This window comes from Coffea eugenioides, chromosome 1 (genome assembly GCF_003713205.1).
Source record: "Coffea eugenioides isolate CCC68of chromosome 1, Ceug_1.0, whole genome shotgun sequence".
Lineage (NCBI taxonomy): Eukaryota > Viridiplantae > Streptophyta > Magnoliopsida > Gentianales > Rubiaceae > Coffea > Coffea eugenioides.
In genome coordinates, this window is record NC_040035.1 from 6,496,353 (window position 1) to 6,512,592 (window position 16,240).

The following is a 16,240-nucleotide window of genomic DNA, read 5'->3' on the forward strand; positions in this document are numbered from 1 at the left end:
TTGCGTTGATTATAGAGACCTTAATAAAGCCAGTCCTAAAGATGATTTCCCTCTACCAAACATTCACATTCTCTTAGACAATACTGCCGGACATGAGATTGAATCCTTTTGCGATTGTTTTGCTGGCTACCACCAAATTTTGATGGCAGAAGAGGATAGGGAGAAAACTGCTTTCATTACCCCTTGGGGTACCTTTTGCTACCGAGTCATGCCTTTCGGTTTAAAGAATGCTGGAGCAACGTATCAGAGGACCATGACAACCCTATTTCATGATATGATCCACCGGGAGATGGAGGTCTATGTGGATGACATCATAATCAAGTCTAAGAGGGCAGAGGATCATTTGGTTGATTTGAAGAAGTTATTCGAAAGATTGCGGAAGTACAATTTGAAGTTAAATCCTGCGAAATGCGCCTTTGGAGCACCTGCGGGTAAGCTGTTGGGATTCATTGTTAGCAAGAAGGGCATAGAAATAGATCCGGCGAAAATCAAAGCAATTCGAGATATGCCAGTGCCGAAAACTCAGAAGGACGTGAAAAGCTTCTTAGGGAAGATCAATTTCATCGGGAGGTTCATCGGCCAATTAACTGCCACATGCGAGCCATTGTTCAAATTATTAAGAAAGAATGTACCGTTGTATTGGAATGAGGAGTGCCAGCAGGCTTTCGACAAGATTAAAGATTATTTGTTGCATCCACCAGTCTTAGTGCCGCCCAAACCAGGCCGACCTTTGATTATGTATTTATCTGTACTCGATGGAGCAGTAGGGTGTGTTCTAGGTCAGCACGATGACTTTGGAAGGAAAGAACAAGCCATTTACTATCTAAGCAAGAAGTTCACGCAGTATGAGGCTAATTATTCATTCATTGAGAAAAGCTGTTGTGCATTGGCCTGGGCATCCCAAAAATTGAGACACTACCTGTTGAGCCATACCATTTATCTTATTTCCCGATCTGATCCTTTGAAGTATCTTTTGGAGAAACCGATGTTAACCGGACGCCTGGCCAAATGGCAGATAATTCTCTCAGAGTTTGATATTGTTTTCACTTCACAAAAGGCGGTCAAGGGGCAAGCTATAGCGGATCATTTGGCGGAAAATCCAAGGGATGATGATTATCAGCCACTTCATACGTATTTCCCTGATGAGAAAGTTTTATTCGTAGGCGCTACAGATGATATAAGTGAACAAAGCCCTGAATGGAGGCTTTTCTTCGATGGAGCTTCGAATTCCCTCGGAGTTGGAATTGGAGCTGTTCTGGTTTCACCCGAAGGGAAACATTACCCTGCCGCTGCCAAATTGCAATTTGTCTGCACAAACAACATGGCTGAATATGAAGCTTGCATTTTTTGTCTCAAAATGGCTTTGGAAATGGAAATCAAAGAGTTGATAGCTTTCAGCGATTCAGATTTGCTTGTGCATCTAACCTTGAAACAGTGGATAACCAAAGATTCAAAAATTCTGCCCTACCATTGCAGTCTGCTTACTCTGGCCAAGCAATTTCGAAATTTGGAGTTCAGACATCTTCCACGTGCCCGGAACGCATTTGCCGATGCTTTGGCCACTTTAGCTTCTATGACCCGATATCCTGATGAATTGAGGATCGAGCCAATTCCGATTCAACTTCAAGACAAACCTGCCCACTGTTGGGTTGTAGACAAGTCCTCCGATAATGTTCCGTGGTATACTGATCTCAAGGAGTTTCTCAAAACAGGGTCTTACCCTCTACATGCTGGTACAAAAGACAAGAATTTTCTGCGTAGAATGGCTTCAGAATTTTTCTTAAATGGAGAAGTGTTGTACAAAAGAACTTTGGATTTGAACCTTTTAAGGTGCATTGATGAAGATGAAGCTCAATATATGATGAAGGAAGTGCATAGTGGCGTTTGTGGACCTCACATGAATGGCCATTTGCTAGCGAAGAAAATCATGAGAACCGGATACTTCTGGCTTACTATGGAGCATGATTGTATAGATTTTGTCCGGAGATGTATAAAATGCCAAATGCACGGTGACATTATACGCGTTCCACCCACTGAACTGCATAGCATGACCGCCCCATGGCCCTGTTCAATGTGGGGTATGGACGTGATTGGTACAATCGATCCTCCCGCTTCAAATGGACATCGATTTATATTGGTGGCGATCGAGTACTTTACCAAATGGGTTGAAGCAGAGTCATTCAAACATGTCACGAAGAAGGTAGTGGCCAATTTCCTGAGAGATCACATCATCTGTCGCTTTGGAGTACCCGAAACGCTTATCACGGACAATGCCAAGAATCTGAACAATGACATGGTAGATGGACTATGTGAGCAGTTCAAAATCAAACACCGCAATTCTGCCATTTATAGGCCTCAGATGAATGGAGCTGTAGAAGCCGCAAATAAGAATCTGAAGAAAATTATCCGCAAAATGACAGAAAAGCATCGCGATTGGCATGAAAAGTTGCCTTATGCATTGATGGCGTACCGGACTTCTATTCGGACATCGACTGGGGCAACGCCATATTCACTTATGTATGGGATGGAAGCTGTATTACCAGCTGAGGTTGAAATTCCGTCGCTACGAATCCTTATGGAAGCTAAATTGGAGGAGGCCGATTGGATCAAGCAGCGCCATGAGCAATTGACTTTGATAGATGAGAAGCGATTCAATGCTATCTGTCATGGGCAATGCTATCAAAAACGTGTGGCCCGAGCTTACAACAAAAAAGTCCATCGGCGGGCATTTGAAGAAGGTGATAAGGTACTGAAGCGAATTTTGTCAATGCAAGATGAAGCTAAAGGCAAGTTCGCTCCAAATTGGCAAGGGCCGTTCATTATCCAAAAGGTATTACCTGGCGGAGCTCTTATTTTGACGCAAATTTAGTTTTCAAAGAAAAATGCAAAAAGTGAGGAAAATACAATGAAAAATGCAAAGAGAGAAAATCTGATCAAACTGGGGCAAATTTTCCTCAGTTTCGGAGTTGTTCTCAAAAGGGTGCAATCTCAAGTTATTTCACCCCTCGTATCAAATCTGCTTTCAAGCCTCAACCTTTCTTGAAAAACACCCCACCTGACCTCATTACAAAAGCCCAAAGTCCTGGTTTTCGTCACTTGCTGCATTTCTATAAGAAAATTTGTTAATCAACTGGCAGGTGATGTCCGTAATGTCTTCGCCTAATTTTACAAGGGAAGTACATTTTACTGATGCCAGAAATCTTTAATTCATGTTTCTGAGTCGATCATGGTCGAGATATTTCATTCTTCTTTAGGTGAAAACCCGAAGGGGCACCTCGAAAGAAAAAGAAAAAGAAAAAGAAAAGAAAAAAAAGGAAAAAGGAAAAGAAAAAAGAAAGAAAAGAAAAAGGAAAAGAGAAAAGAAAAACAACAAAAGGGGTGGGGGCAACCTTGGTGAAAACCCGAAAGGGCGCCAAGGTAGGTTTTCTCAACAGACAAGCTCAAGAAGGAACAGCCGGTGACCTGGTTCATTTGGGGTTTTCCTCATATTTGTGATACTTCTGCCAATATCGGATTCCGAAGAGAAAATATCCAAAGTTTTGAATATGATATTCGTTGGTTAAATTTGTATTTGTTCTTTACAAATATTCTTTTGCAAAATGTATCTTTATAAACCTCTTGGTTATTCTCAAATTATTTGTGTATGAATGCTTATGATTGTCTACATTCTTTTGCATGCTCATCTTTGCCTAACATAGGAAATCATCTTGCATATACATTGATTTTTATATGACTAATTTTCATGCATCATTCTTTCACCATTAAATTCAAATGAATGATAAACCCTGAGGTTTGTGCAAAGATAGGGGATTCAATCATCAGTTACAGGGAGTAACATACAACAAAGCTACCACCTGGATTGGGTGACGTGGTAAATCTGCATTTTATCAGTCTCAGAAATTGAAAGGTTTAAGGCAGACGCCGCCGAGCCGAAATAAAAGCATCATAAGACTCATGTTTACACGACTCTCAAGGCAAACCGGATCAAATAATGGTGGCAAGCCCATTATTTCTTCTTTTCTTGCAGGAATGTTGCATTTACAAACAAAAGCAGCCACTCTCTTTTTGGCACCTAAACCGATGTCAGACAAAGCTTCCCAGTAAACAAGGATCGATGTTATTTGCAAGACTCGATCATAAGAAACAGCATCAGCTATCGTTTCAGTCACAGAAATCCAAATTTCCCTCTTGGTACAAAAGTTGAACTATTCTCAGGTAAAAAAAAAAAAACTTAATTCATTGTTTAAACTTCCCCAGTGAAGTTTCGTTTTAAATTCCGTTTTAAATTCCGTTTTAAATTCCTGTTCGGGTCAGTCCCGTTTTAAATTCCTGTTCGGGCCAGTCCCGTTTTAAATTCCTGTTCGGGCCAGTCCCGTTTTAAATCCTTGTTCGGGCCAGTCCCGTTTTAAATTCCTGTTCGGGTCAGTCCCGTTTTAAATTCCTGTTCGGGCCAGTCCCGTTTTAAATCCTTATTCGGGTCAGTCCCGTTTTAAATTCCTGTTCGGGTCAGTCCCGTTTTAAATTTCTGTTTCGGGCCAGTCCCGTTTTAAATTCCTGTTCGGGCCAGTCCCGTTTTAAATTCCTGTTCGGGTCAGTCCCGTTTTAAATTCCTTGTTCGGGTCAGTCCCGTTTTAAATTCCTGTTCGGGTCAGTCCCGTTTTTAAAATTCCTGTCCGTTCAAATCATTTTGCAGCCGAATAACACAGGTAAGTATTTGGTGTCTACTTCTTTGTCTCAAGTTTTTTCAAAACTCAAACAAAGAGGGGCAAACTGTAGACACCAAATTTTTAAATAATTTGTATGTTGCATCTAATTCATGATTTTTGTTTTAGATTGTCTGCATTTTAGTTGTTACCTTTTTTATTTGTCTTTTATTTGCTAATTATTTGTCATATTAATTTTGTTCACGTTTTAGTTTTAGTTTTAGTTTTAAGTTTTAACGTAAAATTTGTGAAAAAAAAAGAAGAGGAAATTGATGAAAAATGGAAAATTGTGCTTTGTTGATTCTAGTTTATTTAGTTTCTATCCAATGTTAATTAAATTATTTTTTTTTGTTGTTTTTGTTGTTTGTTATCTATTTTTATTATCAGTTTTATTTAATTAATTTCAAAAAATTCAAAAAATTCAAAAAATCACAATTCCATTTCTGCCGGATCACATTTCCTTTCCCCTCTAAAAACACTCAACCTCCTCCATCCGCGATTCATCTTCATTTCAGCCCCCAACTCCACTCACAATACCAAAACATATACATTCCACCAACCACACATTCCACTATATACCATTTCCAATTCACCACAATATCAGACTTCCATTTTCATTTGCTGCCGTGAGCTGTGAGGGAGCGGCTTCCTTGGGATTATCGACCGAGAGTGAAGAGCCGAGCTTCCCATTTTCCTGTCTGATCAAAAGCTTGAGCAAGGGAGGAAGTTGCGCAAGTTGCTTTCTTAAATTGTTCGCGAGTGAGTGTGAGAGATAACCGTGTGAGTTTTATCATCCTCTTCCTCACTGCCTAGAGCTTCCATTCCTTTCTTCAACCTCAACCATCTGCGATCATCCTCCATTCCATTCCGCGTGCAAGCTTGAGCAAGAGAGGGAGTTGGCGGGCTGCATTCCTGTGCTGTCCGAGAGCTAGCCGAGAAAGAAACATTGCAGCTTCTTGTTGCGTGAGCTGAGCTTCCAGCTGAGGTAAATTCTAGACTTAGGCTAGCTAATTATGGGTAGATGAAGCTGTTTAAGAGCTTGCATGTGAAGTTTATGCTTCCGGATGATGAAAACAAAGCATTAGAAAAATCTGATTTGGAAGGAATGGGTTTGCCGAGAAACTGAAATGGAAATGCAGCTTTAATTTTGTTTCCCTGAGGCAATCTGAGCTTATAAATGTGATTAACTAACTTAAGACAAGATGATTAAGCTTTGCATGCAGCTCATTAGCTCGGTTAAGCAAGAAATAAAAATGAACAAGAAAATCTGCTGCATGCAAGATCATCCGAGAATAGCCGAATGAATTTCTGGATTTGTGGATGTTTATAGTTGCTGTCCGAACTTGATCTGAACTAGAAATGATAGTAATTTCATTAAGTAGCCTTGCATGTTAGTTTTGGGTACTTAACACAATGATTCAACCGAGGTAAATTCGGATTTAAGACCAACCAAGTGCTGGAAAATTTATGTGATTTGCCGAGGGAGTGAAACTGGAATTTGCAGTTGTTTTTGGGAATTTTTCTCTGGAAAATAATGCTTGGAAATGCATGAAAAATGTTGTTTTAAGTCTTGTATGACATTCAGTAGTAAACCATTTGAACTGTGGGCAAATTTGGCCAAAATTGTTGACACATAGCTGCTGGAAATGTTTCAATTTATCCGAGGAAGGGAGAAAGAATTTTTCCAGTTTTCTTTGGGAATTTTGGGATTCCAAATTGTTGCATTTAAAGTTTGACAAGCTGTAAAATGTTCCACACTTGTTGATTTCACTCTAGAATATTTTAAGAGGGTCATGCATGCGATTACTGTTAAGATGATATCCGGAAGTCTTGTCTGAAATAAGAAAAGCTGCGCTTCATTGCTCCTGTTTTGTTCATTGGCTTTGTTTGCGTCTATAAGAAAGTTCATGTTTGGGGACATTCGATGGTAATGGGGGGCAAATTCCTTGCATTTGGTCTGTAAATGACATATTGGTAGAGCTTGTTGGAGTGTTTGCACGCAAATAAAAATTGCTGCATTTTTCTTCTTACTGTTTCTTTCCATGGCTGTTTTCTGAGTTTGTACTTCAGCTGCATGCTTAATTGTGTTTTGAAGGGAGGAAATGGAAGGTTGGGTGTTGAGTTTGAGTGTTTAAACATCTAAAATATTTGAGCTGGAAAGTGGATTTCAGATTGCCAAAGCATTCTACATGAATGTCTGTCCAGATTTTCTGTAATGCATTAGCTCCTTCATTGTTCTTGTTTGTTTGGAGTTGAGTTAAGCAGCTTGTTGTTTAGTTAGAGTTAAGATGCTGGTTTGAGAAATATCTAATCAAAGCTGCGTGTTTGAATCAAAAATCTGGTTTGCATGATAAAAATGAAAAGAAATGTCGTGGCTGGAATTTGCTGAATGCATAAGATTCTTTATGTCTTTGCATCAGTTTTCTTCTATATTTGGGTTTGTTTGAATTTTGAAATTGTGTGTTATAATGCTTAGATTAGCTTTGAATGTTTGGTTGAAAGATTTTTGATCAAAAATTAGCGTTGAGGTTGATATCCTTGCAAGAAGAAGATTTGCAGCAAGCTTTGAAGCAAAAATGCAGCAAGCTTGCACTTTCCGTTTGCAGAAATCTTCTTGAGTTTGCATGAAAGATTGCTGGAATTTACATTATCTCATCATAATTTGTTGGCTTGTTGAATTATGTGTTAGTTTTTAGTTTAATGCCGATGGCTTTGATTGATTGGTGAGATGTTAGTTGCATATTAGGATTGTATTTGAGAAGTTTAGCATGTTGCAGATGAAAGGAACCAGCAAAACAAAGAGATTTACGTAGCATGCATGAAATATATTCTAAAATTTGCACTTTAACCCCTCAAGTTTCCTTTTGTTCCCCTATGACCCAACCAATTGAATAATGTCCTCAATTTGGTCCTTGGCAGCTTTAATTTTGCAAGTTTTATTGCTTGTTTGCTTCAAATAATTACCATGCTTTGTTTAAATTGCACTTCATGCATGAATTTAAGAGCTTTATGACCATGTGAGCCCGTGTTTGTATGTTTTCTTTAATTTTCCCAAATAAAGTGGTACCTTGACCTTTTTATTGTTTTGAAGCCATTTTCACTTCATTTGATTACCATCGAAGGGGAGGTATATCTAATCATTTATTTCTTACTTTATTTGACTCTACGTGCTCCTATGTGTTATGTGTGAATTTGCATGATTAATTTGCTTTCCTTGCCTGTCTTTAGCTCCTTTACTTTATTTACTCTTGCTTTTAGTAAGTTATTCTTTATGGGGTATGTGTACACCTCTTGGCTTGTAATAGATAGGGCTTGGAGGAGCATTCAATGAAGACCTATCGAAGACGTGTGCCTAGCTAGCAAATGTAATAGTTAGGGCTTTAATTGTCTTATGTGTCTTGCATGCTTAGTTGTTACGTGTTAATTTGCTTTATTAGGGCCTTGCATCTAGTCAAGCATGCTAAGTGTTATGTGCTATGTGTTTACGAGTGTTTGGCATGTCTACTCGCTTTCCATGGCCATGAAAGAATGTGATGAATGAATGAACGTTTCCACTAGTCCAACGCTAGTCGGAATTCATAGAATGGGCTAGTCCAACGCTAGACTCTTAGGAATTTCCCCTCGTTAGTACATGTTTGCATGTTCATTACATGTCATGCATTTTTCTTAGTTTTATCATTTCGCATGCCCCTCTAATCCCTTCCCTCTCAATTTAGGTTTTGCATTTCATGCTAGTTTATAGGGGTTCATTTGCTTGAGAGTCCCCTTAAATATGGGATATAGACGAGTGTGGCTTTTTATAAGCCTTAGCACGCTTGTATTCCCTCTATAAAAGGGCAAATTGAGTCACGATTTAGGTCTCCCCGTACCCAATGTGCATGAATTCCCTAGGCTCATGCATTTTTAAATCCACTCTACCATTTTATACCCTCATCACACTTTCATTTTTCCTCCCATTTTGCACACGAGCACCTTTGTATTTCTTCGCTTGCACATGAACACTTTTATCATCACTTGCACACATGCACTTCATATTATCATTTCACATACCGTACCTTGCCCACTCACGTGCACATTTTCCTTTACATTTTTATTGTTTATTATTACTTTTTCAAACTCATGTCCTCACATTGCATACATGCATTCCATTCATTTGCATCCCACTCGCATTATTCGTGACTTCTTCAAAGGATCGTTATTGGGCTTCACAATTAATGTGATTGGTACCACTCAACCTTTGAAGAGAAATTTCCCCCAATACCCCTAGGTCTAGGGTTTGCATTCATGTAGTGCATCCAAATGTAATAAATTCTTTGGTTAAAACAAGAAAATCTTTGATTAAATCATGCAACTAGCCTTGGCTAGGTCAAAGGGGTGCCTTGGATTTTATCCTTGCCTTCCCCTTTGTCAAATGTGACTCCCGAACCTTTTTCTTTGGTTTACGTAGACTAGGAGTCGTTTAAAAAGGGTTTCTCACTACTTTTTCCTATTTTTTTTAAAAAAATACATTTTTTAGGTGACTTGGTACACCTTAACTCATTACCAAGTGGCGACTCCGTATTTAGTTTTAAAAACCCTTTTTAAACTATAATTTTGGGTCAAATCGTCGCATTCTCAAACCCCCATTTAGACCCATTTTTCTTTTAAATCACAATTCATTTTCCAATCACAAATTGAATCGAAAAATACATTTTAAACCATTTATTCATTTTATCAAAAAAATGGGGCGCGACAGTTATCTTTGCAGGCCATGGGCGGAACAGTGGCAGCCGATATCATTCATGAGAATCATGACAAATCAGCAAAATTCACAGTTTTCTTTACATTTGATAAACTTAAGTGTTACTAATTCACAATTCGCGGCTTGTGAAGATTAGCGAAAGAATTAAAGAGTTGGGTTCAGCAAATGGGTTGTTCATTTTATTTATTTGCAATGATGGAGCCAAGGGGGCAGAGGGGGGCCATGGCCCCCCCCTAAGTTTTGAAAAATTTAATTCATAATATGTAAATATATGTATAAGTCAAAGTTGGCCCCCCCTAATTTTTTAGAAATTTAGTTTATATTATGACAGTTAATATACATATTATATATATCTGTGTGTCTGTGTGTGTGAATTACCACCTTTTGATATAATTTTTTGTTCAAAAAAAAGTTATTTATTTTTAATTGTACTAATTATTTAACATTCAAAAAATTATATAATTTGATGATCCATCGTATCATATTTACCAAATTTGATGTATTATAATAAAAGACTTAATTCATAATTATCAATGGGCTACAATAAAAATAATTACTTTATTGGTCCATATACAAATATACACCTTAGCCTAATTGAACTAAAAATTTAAACTTAGTGATCTATCCTCTTGTTGACTCATATACAAATATACAAATAATTACTTGAAGGCTTGGTGAAGACAAGAAATTGAGTGATATATCCTGTTATAGTTATGGAATGGACATTTTCACTTATCAAAACAATCAAAATAAAGCCCCAAAACAAGATAAAAGATCATTTCTTGAATGATTGCCTAACAATGTACATAAAAAAAGGAAGTTTCCTTGAAATTTAGCATTGATTCAATTAGAGATGAATTTAGTTCTATGAAAGAACGTAAAACTCAATTTATTTTTAATAAAAGAGGATGAAATTTCAAGGTATATTAACATAACTTTTATTTTTTTTTAATTGAAAATAATTATGTTTATATTACAGCTCCGTCTTTTTGTTTTTGCACAGGTAACATATTGGAGCATCTTCTCATTATGTGCAACTTAAGTGGTTTGTGATGTTATAAGATATTTAATCAAATGTTATTTCTTATCTTAATTTTAGTTATAACTATGCTACATATTTATGAAATAGACATACCTTTATAAGAGTGCGAGTTTAACTAGCAAATAAAAGGGAAATAATGTCATGCATTTAAAAGATCAACAAACATGGCAGTATTAAAAATCTAAACTTGCACTAGAGGTGATAGTACTACAATAGAGGACAAAAAAATCTAATAAATGAAAATCGAAGGTAAACGATGATCAGTCACAAAAATATGATGCTTATTAAATTAAAAAATAATCAGAATCTCTTCATTTATGGATAGGTAATTATATTTTAATTTATATAAAGTTTATTAATTGTTAAAAATGCTCAGAAAATGGATAAGGTGGATGGCGTGTAAAATAAATGTTGGGGCTAGCAATTTAGAATGTGTAGATGACTAGCTTGTATCCATGATAGGTAGCAAAATTTTCATGGTTTTAATTTTAGGAAATGATAGCTTGGAAATAAAAGAAATGCAAAATTAGATAATGTCATCTTTTACTGAAACTGGTTGTACATGACTTACTCTTATCCTTTTATATTGTCCATAATGATAGATAATGTAATTAGAGTTTCAGCTGATTGTTAGGCATAGAAATGGACATGTCATTACTATTTGGCTAAAGAAGTTAATAATAATTTGTTCATTTGACTAGCTAAAACAATTGCAGTTTTCGAAGCAATGCATTTGGTGGTGGAAGTTATTATTCAGGCTTTTAGCTTAGAGTGTCACTCTACAAAATATTATTACAAAATTCTATTTTGCTTAAGAAGACATTTTTGCAATATTACAAATTGGTGGATTTTAATTTGCATATGTAGATTTACAAATATGGCAATTCATGTTTTTATTTAAACTTGCAATACATATTCTATAACAAGTTCAGCCAGAAATGTTTTCATCTATTTGTAATGCTATTAGACATGATTTAAATGGATATCTTAACTTGCTATTTCTCTCAAAAAAGAAAGAAAAATATGCAAGTCTGTATTTTTTTTTATTGATGTTGCAGATAGTGACAGTTAAGTTTTTGTGGGTTTCTATATTTTTTCTAATTATTAAAATTTTAGAAACATTATCACTACTCATTATTTAATTACAACTAAAACTATGCTGCTATTAAACCGATAATGCACTCATAATGGATGTGCTTTCTTTTCTTTTTTGGTATCATTCCTTTTCGATAATAGTGGTTAAAAATTCTTTTTCCATTGTACAATAAATTGGGGTTAACTTTTTATAAGCCAGAAGTTTCTTTTCACAGCAAATTGAAAAAGTGTTATATTCATATTTCTATGGAAGAAAAACTGGTAGATTTTGTATTTAACAAAAATTAAATATTTGAGGGTAAATACAAATCTGTATTTGAGAATAAATATTTGTAATAAAGTAAATGTTTGAAAGTAAAATACCTGTAAAGAGTTGGTACTTTAAATAAATAATACATATTTGCCTATAAACTACGCTTTTTAAAGTTTATTAATTGTTAATTATTTTGAAATACTTTGTCATTCTTTGGACCTGTAGCAGAAAGGACAAATCTGGTACAAAATCCTAATTTCACTCTCTAAAACAATGTTTTAATCGTTTGGACTGAATTTGTAAAGGATTAGTAACAAATGGAATGAGATCAGTGTAATTGGTCAAATCACAGGAGAGGTTAGTTTCTGAAATTATCCCTTTGAAGCAGAGCCACTAACACACATTTTTTGTGGGAAGCAAACCTCCCACCCCACCAAAGCCTCAAGGCCTCGGTGCTGGCCACCAGCCCAAGAGCTGGTGGTTTTGGCCTCTAGTATGAATATATGCGGAATGTTACTTTTTTTTTTGAAATATTAACCCGTGTCAACATAGTACTGTCATTGGAGTTGTGGCAACCCGTATTCGTTTATCGTCCGGACCATCCATGCCAAGTTGCTTTTCAATTTGAGCTGTTAATGTCCCGAAATTGCGGTTTGTGTTTTTAAATTCAAAATTTTGCATCTTTTCTAATCCCATTCCCCCCCTTGCTATAATGAAACGTTCGGAGACATTTCATTGCTTAGGACGCGGAGGTTGGCCACAATACTGTTTCCGTAGTCGTCCAAGTAAAACTGAAAAGGGTATGTATGTAAAGGCCAATGAAAACACGATAGTTTACACGCGCCGACCGTCACTGTAACACAAATTTTCCAATTTGCAACCCTACTTAGAAGGTACAAGGGCATTGCACGCCCAACCTGGCCACAGCCGTCCAAAATGTCTTGCACTTCAAATTTCTGAGCGAAGAAAGATGCCTACGCACATACAAGGCCGCAACACTTAACGGCAAAGCTGTTCATAATCGCGGGTGGGGCGACAGGGATTTTGTGATAGCCTGCGCCGTCACAATATTCGTCCAAAATCCAACTCCAACAGCCGTGCGATGGGCAGGCTCCATCGCTACCGGCCTCCGCGTGATGAAGAACACTCGCAACAACTGCTGGTTGATCGGAAAAGCCACATATCACACATTTTCCTTGCACAGGGGGTAAATGTTGCAGAATCAATGTCGACAATTACTTGTGCTTATTTTGCCCTAAGTCCTCATTTGGTTTATACATATATAAAAATGGCTGAATTGGTTCTACATTAATGCACAGGAAGTCTATTCAATTTATCCTAGAGGGTCGTCAGTCGAAATTATGGAGTGGTGGAAGAGGCTGCCTCGTAAGGTGGCCGCGAAAGTTGTTAGTGCTGGGTTTGGGGATTTTCTGAGCCACTTGCCCGTGGCCGATAGAGATAGGAAGTTGCCTGTCGCACTTGCGGAGCGATGGTGGGACTCAACAAACTCCTTCCATTTGCCTTTCGGAGAGATGACACTGACACCCTTGGACTTCACCTGTATAACCGGTGTTGCAGTGGGCGGCTTGCCCATTACGTGGGATTACAATGTTAGGGAAAATGCCAATTACATCAAGGAGCAATTGGGTTGGGTGCCAGCTTTTGCTTCTGCCGGTGCCATCAGAGTTACCGATATATTGTCATTCTACAAAGACAAGGCGATTGACGAGAACGACGACGTCCAGCTGGCACATCTGACTAGAGCTTTCTTTCTATACATGCTTGGCCGCACTTTACTTAGCAACACGGCCGAAACAATTCACCTGTGCTGTCTGCCAGCGCTGGAGGACGTAGATCGTATAGGGGATTATAACTGGGGAGGGGCGGGGATGGCAACCTTGTACAGATTTATGTCCGCCGTCTCCCGACGCCTGACGAAAAGCCTAGGCGGCTACAGCTTCGTTTGGGAGGTAAGTCCAGATTTGCCTTCACTTTGTGTCAATTCGACATTTCCATGTTCCGTTACATAAACTTTTCTAGCAGTTAGTGTTCATCTCGAACGGTGGACATAATTTGTACGACCACGTGTAGGTGTGGGCTTACGAAATTCTTCAGTTAAGTCCGTATAAACTGAAACGGGACGAGAGGGACGTATTGCCCAGAATGTGGCGATGGCGCTCGTGTAATAGAGCCAATCGACTAGCACCGTCTACGGTCGAAAATTTTCGCCGCGCAATTGACACCATTGACCCGGAAAACGTTAGTTCCCCTACTTAGAACATCCAATAGCTTCTACCGCCTAAGTGTTAACAGTTGTTATGAATTTGTTCCGCCTGTGGAACAAACCAATGTTACATCGCTTGTTAATTGTGTGTCATAGGTGAACTGGCTGCCCTTCCCTGCAATGGCATTGCCCAGTCGGTATCTCAAATCCAAGGAACTAACTGCAACGAGATTGCTTTTGGATGGCCCCATGGGAAGATTTTACTACCTGGGCGAGAGGGTTATTAGGCAGGTGTATGCAGGTGTATGTGCAAAGCAACCTCCCCATCGGCCATCAGATATGTACAGCACTGATACAATTTCGGGAAACATGCTACATGATGTGCTTCGTGGACTGCCCATTGCAAGCCTATACCCAGATCCCCCTCCATATGCTACGTATGAGGAGTTTGTGTGCAGCAGGCTAATGAGACCAATGACTTCCTCCACGTTGGCACCCAGTGGGAAGGAGTGCGTAATTCATATATGTGACCAGTTGCCACTAAGTGAGGCCACAACACCGTCACTGAAACATCCAATTAATTACCCTCCCTGGTCTGTGTTGTGCATACAAACTGATGGATCACTGGAGCAAGAGGGCATTCACAGAGTTGGTGGCGATGTAATAGGGTTGCCTCTTCCATGTGCTGTTGGTGATGTGGTATGGCATTCTTCGCCCTGTACTTAACCCGCCATTTAATTTGCGCAATTTGTGTACAATTAATACAGCCATCTGTGTTGTTTCCGCTTAGGTGCCTAGACACTGGTACGAGGACCTGCTTGTTCAGTGCATGGGCCTGAGAAAGAAAGTCTTAGAAAAAAGTGCAGAAATATTTCGTTTGGCATCCAATGTGTCGGACAACACACAAGTGGTGGACCAAAGGCTACATCAAATACAGGTAATTTTGGAAAGTGCATTGAAGCTCCAAAAGGGGACAGGGAAACGCTGCCTTCGCGGTGAACTTGGTGGCCGGAAATCCTGTGTTTGTAAGCGTCCCAACACAAGTGCCGGGACGCAGACATTTACGGATGAGCTTGGTAGAGCCAAAGCTCACGAAAGTCAGGGAATTCATAATGCCAAAGACTGAGCACCCATGGCCCCAAACCGCAAACAAGGTTGTGTAGCCGGAGGAATGAGTATGCAAACTTCTTGGTACTGCCCACCAACAAAGCTAAGCTGTGAGCAATCGCCACGTGTGTTGCGTAATTCTGATACAATTTTAAACTTGAACACGGAAAATGTTAACAGTTGACAGATAATTCCCACAACTAATTTATAGCCCTGTTCTTATATTTCGTCTGTCCCAGATTGTTCTTCACCTACAATTCAAGTTTGCAGTGAAATTAAATATTTACAACAAAACAATTTAAATGGAAGTTGTTGTTATTATAAATCTATCACATTTAATGCATTACAATTTTGGAACTTATTTATATGAAATGACGGAAAAGCCTTTTGTATGAATGCAACTCCAACAGAAGAATATGAGTTCAAGTTTGTGCAAACTAGTTACTTGAAATATTGTACTCCATTCGAAATGTACAAATGGTGTAAAAAAAATTAATCGTTTTCAGCTCTGTTTCGTTACTTTGTGCACAAGACACATTTCCCTTTTTCTTTCACTTCAACAACTTCCTCTGCAAATTTCCGAGACTAAGCTCCTACTGCAGCAACATCCCTATCTATAATTACATAATATATATAATTACTAATTAACTAATATTTTACACAGTTATAACGTATATAAGATTAAATTAAATCATTTTGCAACCTTATATGCATAATAATAAACATATTTATTATTATATGAATTATTAATCTTACATACACATATATATTGTAAGGGCTAATTTCAGAAACATCCCCTGAATTAGCTTGTGGAAAAATGGGAAAACGGATGATTTATGGAGAAAAGGCATAAAGAGCTGGTGTTTTAGTGCAGACCTGGAGTACTTTTTTTACCCGATACATAAGCAGGGTCAAAAATTCACTGCGCTAGTTAACCAATTTTTCATATATAAACAAATTTACTAAAATTAAAATAGCGTGTTTCAAAGTTGCGCTTCTATTTCAAAGTCAACTACTCTTAAACAGCTTTTACTAAAATTAAAATAGCGTGTTTCAAAGTTGCGCTTCTATTTCG

The 16,240-nt window shown here is 38.1% G+C and overlaps 1 protein-coding gene across 1 annotated transcript; it reads left to right on the forward strand.

Annotated features, from left to right (window-relative positions):
• The first annotated feature begins 1,357 nt into the window (after positions 1 to 1,357).
• Positions 1,358 to 3,163, forward strand: LOC113766610 (uncharacterized protein Mb2253c-like). The gene is made up of 2 exons (XM_027310787.1): positions 1,358 to 1,733; positions 3,138 to 3,163. The coding sequence occupies exons 1-2, from the start codon at positions 1,358 to 1,360 to the stop codon at positions 3,161 to 3,163; spliced, it is 402 nt and encodes a 133-aa protein (XP_027166588.1).
• The last annotated feature ends 13,077 nt before the right edge of the window (positions 3,164 to 16,240 follow it).

Bases quoted from the DNA above. Each gene is read 5' to 3' on its own strand.
- LOC113766610 (XM_027310787.1), top strand. From the start codon at position 1,358: ATGGCTTTGGAAATGGAAATCAAAGAGTTGATAGCTTTCAGCGATTCA. The intron at 1,734-3,137 runs GTACAAAAGACA...ATCAACTGGCAG, and splicing joins GTCTTACCCTCTACATGCTG to GTGATGTCCGTAATGTCTTC.